Source organism: Gossypium arboreum, chromosome 3 (assembly GCF_025698485.1).
Source record: "Gossypium arboreum isolate Shixiya-1 chromosome 3, ASM2569848v2, whole genome shotgun sequence".
NCBI lineage: Eukaryota > Viridiplantae > Streptophyta > Magnoliopsida > Malvales > Malvaceae > Gossypium > Gossypium arboreum.
In genome coordinates, this window is record NC_069072.1 from 136079064 (window position 1) to 136086222 (window position 7159).

General features: G+C 30.3%; 1 protein-coding gene across 1 annotated transcript; it reads right to left on the minus strand.

The window, feature by feature from the left end:
• Nucleotides 1-2830: 2830 nt before the first annotated feature.
• On the minus strand, nucleotides 2831-5223 carry LOC108475557 (cytochrome P450 CYP749A22-like). Its single transcript, XM_017777534.2, has 5 exons — nucleotides 4775-5223; nucleotides 4464-4687; nucleotides 4164-4396; nucleotides 3675-4053; nucleotides 2831-3443 (listed from the first exon to the last, which is right to left on the minus strand). Exons 1-5 carry the CDS (start codon nucleotides 5046-5048, stop codon nucleotides 3003-3005), a joined length of 1551 nt encoding a protein of 516 aa, XP_017633023.1. The 5' UTR covers nucleotides 5049-5223; the 3' UTR covers nucleotides 2831-3002.
• Nucleotides 5224-7159: the final 1936 nt, after the last annotated feature.

The following is a 7159-nucleotide window of genomic DNA, read 5'->3' on the forward strand; positions in this document are numbered from 1 at the left end:
CGATTATTGCATAGTAAAAGAGATATTTAGAATTATTTTATTTATTTGACCTGTCAAATTGTAGGGTCTTGACAATTAATTTTTCGTTTTTATCATTTTAAAATTAGATGATAAGATTTGAGTGTCCAACAACTACGAACCATTATGTTTATAACTATATATATATTAGTGGCTTCCTGTCGCGGGGGTTTTTGGGCCATACCCTATACTCTACCATCTCTTTTTCTTTATTGAATTGGCTCATCTTTGAAGAAATTGATTCGAACCCCCATTTTACGTCACCTTTTTACTCGATTCACGTGAAGGAATTACTACAAATCTGTGCACTTCTTAGACAATAAAGGCACCCTTTTCGATTAAAAGGTTAAAACTCTTGATTTTTTTATTTAAATAATATAAAATAAAAACAATTTTAAAAATAGTATAGCTTCAAGATTATTTACCAACATAACATGGTGAACTACGTGACTTTATCCTAAAATATTTAAACCCATTTTTTTAGAATTAATATATTGAGACCATCATTATACAATAATTAGAAATTTATTTATTTTAAAAAGAAGCATCTTTGAACGAGTAAACAACTAATTAATTTGTGAAAGTCAACTACTGCAGAAGGCGACTTTCATGATCTTTGAAGTTCTAGATATGTATTTATTGACTTATTATTTTATTAGGAAGACAGATAATTAATATTATATATTATATGCTTTTTATTTTCATTATTCAACAACTTATATATTTCGTTTTCAATCAGCCCAGAGAAATCATCTATTTTTGTAACTTGTTACGTACATATATATTAATATGACCAAGTTACATAATAATTCAAAAGTTTATTTGTCTAAATATATTGATTAATTGACATAATCGACTCCACCGTTATAATCAATAATGGTGCAAAACTTAAAAAATTATATAAAAATTTATTAAAGGATTTAATGATTTTTCAAATAAAAAACATTTTCTTATGAATGAGTATTGTAGAGGGTGATAGTTACGTAAACATCCAAAGTGCCAATATTTGTCGACATCATTTACCATCTCATCAACACACAAGTGTTGGCATTAGCTGCATTTGGAGGCTGTACGTATAGAGTGATTTTGGCATTTGCGGTTTCCTTCATTTCTTTATTCATTATATACTAATATTTTCATTCCTTTCAACATCCCTTGTATGATATTTGTTGATGATGTGGATTTCTACTTTGTATTTGGATATTTGTGAGGTTTATCTTTTTTGTATCCAATCATAAGACTTTTAACCTTTAATTAAGTGATTTGAGGGTCAATTTCAGCTCATAAAAAAATATTTTCCATGATTAATTGTAAGATTAATCACTACTATTAATAATAAATATTTTAATTATGATGAAGAGAAATTTTATTAGTATATAATCTTTGCCTCCCTCAATAGTTCACCCTCCTTAAAGTCTCAAATTTGCCTTCTTATTTTTTTTTTTTTTGCCTTCACTCTAGATTTATTAATGAGTCGGGTTATTTAGTTGGGCTTAAAGGCTCGTTTGAAAAGTGAGAGGGTTTGAGTAAAAATATAGGTTCGAAAAATAAGTTTACGTAAAAAAATAAGGCTTGTTAAGAAAACAGACTAGGCTTCGGGTAAGACTTTTTTAGCCAGAGCCCGACCCGAATATGTAAAAAAGAAACTGCTATTTTTTTACTGTTTTCTTGCTATTTTTTTTGTTTCTTTTTACTATTTTGTTACTATTTCATAATTATGTTGCTACTATATTTTTGTTATTATTTGGATATTGTATAACTTTCATTTTATTGCTAATTTTGTTACTATTTTAAAGTATTTCACAAATCTTTGTTAAGTTGTATCTATCTTAGTGTTATTCAAGTATACACAATTTTTAAAATTTATTTTCAATTTACTGGAAACATTTATTTTAATATTTTTAATATTTTTGATGTATTATATTTTAAATATATATATATAAATACATAAAGATTGAACCGGCCTTGAATTTTAATATTTTTATTTAAATTAGATTTGTGTAATATTTTAAATTTATTTTTCGAACTGGGCTTGGATTTAGAATTTTTGTTGGAACCAGCTCGGCCCGGCCAACTTCACTCTATCAACTATATCAGCTATGACTAGCGGTGTTAAACACTACATCCAACTAAAAAAGTGCACTTTATCATTATTATTATTATTATTATTCAATGGTGTTATTAATTGTCCTTTTTACTGCTTAGTTCTTAAATGTTGAGTGAGAAGTGTGAGTCGGCCCATGGTGTGTAAATGACTAAGAAGGACAGAATTGATATAAAAATTATAGAAAACGAGATTAAAATCAATAATGAAATATGTGTTTAATTGCAGCAATAATAATAAAGTGAGAATAAAGAGAAAAAAATTCACTAAGAATGTTAAATTAGATTTATATAATAAAATTTTAATTTATTAGAATTTTATGAAAGTAATAAATAATTAAATTTTATTAAAATTATATTTATTTTATAATAAATTTTTTTCCTGTAATGTTAATTTTATTAATTTATATTAATTTTGCAATAAATATATATCTATTTATTACATAAAAATAATTTTTATAGATTTATTATGTAATAAAAAATTTATAATGAATTTATTTACGAATTAAAATTAATATAAAACGTGTTATTTAAATAGCACTACTGTTTTAACTTAAATGTGTTGAATGGAAAAAGAAATTAAATAAAGGGATTAAATTGATAATAAATTGCGTACGTAATTAAGGGGACTTGGTTGGTATGTATTTGCAATTAGATCACATATTTGATGGAGAAATGGAGAAAGTGGTTGTAAAAGAAGAGAATAGACTTATTAAATAGAAAATTTTTATTAAACTCTAAATTTCTAATGGTTATGTAGATTATTTTATATAATGCCTAAAGCATTCATAACCCTGAATTCTTAAAAATAAAGGATAATACGTGCTAAGTGCATTCAAACCCATCTTTTCCAGGTTGTTGATAACAACAACGATGAAACATCAAGCATCGCTATGCAGCGACTTGAGTATTACTTGAATTCCATGTTGTGGTTGAAGGCTAATTACAGGTATTGGTGAGTGGACATAGGCAGGGGAAAGTGTAATAGCGTAGCGTTGTAGGATCATGGAGAGAGCAATCTTGGTTTCTGTGGTTGCAAAGGTCATACCAACACAAGTTCGAGGTCCCAATCCAAAGGGTAAAAATGCAGCCGCGTTGTAATTGGTAGCTTTGGCAATCCTTTCCGCGAATCTGTCTGGTTTAAAAAGATGCACATCTTCTCCCCACAGTTGAGGGTCATGGTGAAGTACAGCATTTGCAATTAGAAGATCTATATTAGCAGGGAGGACTACCTTTTCCATTTGAACATCTCTTCCAACTCTTCTCAACATTCCATTTGATGAACTATACAATCTTAGAGTTTCATTAATGATCATGGTCATCTGTTTACAGAATAAGAATATATAAGATTAACATCACATAATCTAATGTTCTAAACTCATGCTAGCATACACCAGGGATTTAAATTATGGCAGTGTTGTATATAATGGATGTTATCGCAATTAATTGTGGTAAATATTAGCAATGAATATCAATGTAGAAAGAGCTGAAACTACAAAATATTGACTGTAACACAATGCTTGCGGTCTTAAATGGTTAGAAAGTCTACTTACAGTTTTGAGTTTTGCAATGCCTTCCGGTTGTGGATTTTGGTTACCAAATATGCCAATCACCTCCCTTCTTGCTTTATCTTGCCAATCCCCATGGATTGCTAAAAGCAAGACTGTCCAGGCAAGCAAGGCATTAACTGTATCTTGTCCTGCAAAATAGAATGTTTTGCATTCATCTACCAGATCTTCCATTGAAAGCTTGTTATTTTTGTCCGAATCATGATAGGCATTTACAAGTAATCCTAGAAAATCATTGCCAAAGCTATCAGCTTCTCCATTCACAACTTTGTCTTCTCTTTTCTTAACAATCTTCATCACACAATCTTGTATTTCTTTTGCAAGTTCTTCAGACTCTAGCATATCGGCAGGTTTCCATAACTTGCTAGAAGAGAAAACTAATGTTAGCCATATCTAAGGAGAAAAATAAATCCATGGGCGTTGAAAACACAATTAAGGAAAAACTTGGATTAATTAAGCTTAGAGGGAACATACTTGATTAAAGGAATTCTAGTATTATAAAGATTTCGACTCATAATTATTGACAGCTTGTTCAACATGGCAAAAACCTTCTCTCCTTCCAAGTAACTGCTACCAAAAGCTGTTCTTGATATCACTTCTGAAGTCAATAATCTAAATTCATTGAACACTTCAATCTCTTTACCTTCTTGGCCTTTCCATTTCTCTAGCAGTGTTTCAACGCTAGCAATTACAGCTGGTGTCATGTTCTGCCAAAACAATATAAATTTCTTTTAACATTAGTTTACAACTAATCACATGTTTCGAGGGGTTTACCTTTAAGCTTTCCCCATGAAAAACGTAATTCGCCAGCTTCCTCTGCTTCGCCCATTTTCCACCCTCAACTGTCACAAGCCCGTTCCCTAGTAGCTTGCTAAGGTAAATGGTAGGCTTCCTTTTCGGGAAAGTTTTTTCACTATTTTTTAGTATCTCTTTGACTAGTTCAGGTTCTGAAATCACAAGTTCAGCTCGAACACCGTCCCAATGAAGATAATTTCTCCCTAATCAAACAAAAAGCAAAAAAGGGGTCCATCTTTTCTTTGGACTAGAAGATTGAAACCATAGTGAAAAACATGCATGGATCTTACCATATTTGTTGATCCAGGAGTAAATATGTGGCTGCACTTTGGGAAATATATCATGCGTCAAGGCCATGGGTTTGCTTGATGCTTCTTGTCTCATTTTGGCGATTTCTCTGTTGTTGCCATGGATAAATCTGTAAGGAGGTCCTTTGATCCCCTGTGAATTCAGCATACGCTGTATACGGAGAGGTATCCATAGGTAATCATAAAGGAACTTTATTAAAGCTATGAAGAAGAAACAACATGGGACAATAGTTACAAGCTCCATCAAGGCACTCATTTTTCTTCTCTAAACTTTAACCATTTTCCCATTCATAATAGCATCATTAGGAACAGTCCAAAAGTGGCGAAGGAGCAAAATTGCATTTGCAATCCTCTTTCTCGTTCAAAGTAGACATATTCGTGAGACATTTTAAAGTTATATAGCGAAAAAAACAGTCTATTACGCCATACTTGTGAAATTGTTTTCCTTGTTGACCTTAAAAGCGTCAGCATCAGCTGAATTAGGAGGCTATACGTGTTGAGTGATTTTGGCATTTGCGGTTTCTTTAATTTATGTAATGATTACATATCCATGCTTATTGGTAATGAATAAAATTATGAAGCATTATTTCTCTCTAAACCTCCATTCTCACAATAATTTTTGTCTAATTCACCCGTAATTTTGCTACTTAAAGTTTTTTTAACTTAATTTAGTACTTAAAAGTATCATCCCTTATAAATTTTAATCCAATTTTTAACTTTAAAAAAATTGGTGGCCAATCAAAAAAAGCCACTTAGTATTCTTTTATAAAAAATATACATTTTCTTTTCATTTCTAGTGTCAACCGAACCTCTTTTTGTTTCATTCATTTGCAAAAAAATAAACTATATCTAAAGTCATTAAATTATTAGTAAATTTATATTTTAGTCACTAAACTTTTCAAAATTACAAAATAGTTATTGAACTACTCAAAACTTTCATTTAAGTTACTAAATTGTTTGAAAGTTTTTTTAAGTCAGTACTGTGTTGTTAAGTGTTTTTTTAAATAGAAATCCAACTAATGATCTTCAAGTAATGATTTGATGATTAGTACAATGGATCAATATCTATTGTCGAGTAGAAGAGTTGATTTGACTGTCAGTGTTAAAGAATGGAGAAGTAAGTTTTTTTTTAAAATTTTGATTCACAAATTCATGACGTTTAAAGATGTTTTCTGAAAAAAATTGAATTGTAGAAGAGAAAGGGAAGAAGAGCTTCCGATTGAGGCCAGCATTACGAATGGAGAAGGTCATACAACAATGATTTTAATAGTCCAAATAACTTAAATGAAAAATCTGAATATTTCAATTACGATTTTGTAACTTTTTAAAGTTAAGTGACTAAAATATAAACTTATTAATAGTTTAATGACCTTGGGTGTAGTTTATCAAATAAATGAAAAAAAAAAACCTCACCTTTATTTACCTTAGCTTTAAGAGCTTCTTCTTGAGTATACTATTTTTTTCATGCAAGTGTCACAGGGTTAGAACTTTAGTATGGCTAACCGTGTGGCTTTAGGCAATTTCTTTAATTCAAATCCACTTAAGTTAGCCTAATTCTTGAAAATTGAGAATTCACATAGAAAATTCTGTAAGGCACTGAAACTAAATGGAAGCAACTCGAAAAGACAAATGAAGTTGAATCGAATAGAAAAACCACAAGAAATAATAGCACACCAAGTGTTTGAGTAAATGTTCTTGTAGCGCGGAAGCGTGTAAAAGAGTAAAATTATTGTACTAAAAAATCACACTAAGTTCAATTCCCAGGAAAGAGAGGTGGATCACGAGAATCACGAGGATCACTTAAGTACCAGGTCTTTCTTAGCCAGAATATCCTTCTATCGTAATTTAATAGCACAATAAATCACTACAATCACACTCACAAAATATGCAAAAATAAATAATAAAGAACACCAAAATTTTAACGAGGTTCGGCAAATTTTGCCTACATCCTCGGGCACTACCAAATATATTTCACTCCAAAAATACAAGTGAAATTTACAAATAGGGAGAGAGAATAATGCCTTAAGTAGAGAATAACAAATATGAGATGAAGAAAATGAGAAATGGTTAGGCCTATTTATAGTTGAGGTTCAAGGATCAACTTGCAAAAATCCCTATACAATTGGGACCAAAATTGCAATTATCCCATGCTAAATTTCAAACCAAATTTCAGTGCCTTAACTGTTTTGATTTTCGATGCCAAATTTTCTGACACTCATATCTTTGACTTTTCAAAGATATGGGTAGTTGCTAATAATCTCCACCTTGAAGATTTGATTAAGATAATCTTATCTTAGACAATTCTTTCTGCCTTTGACAACAATACTTGATAGTGCCTTCTTTAACTGTTAAACTTGCAGGATATTG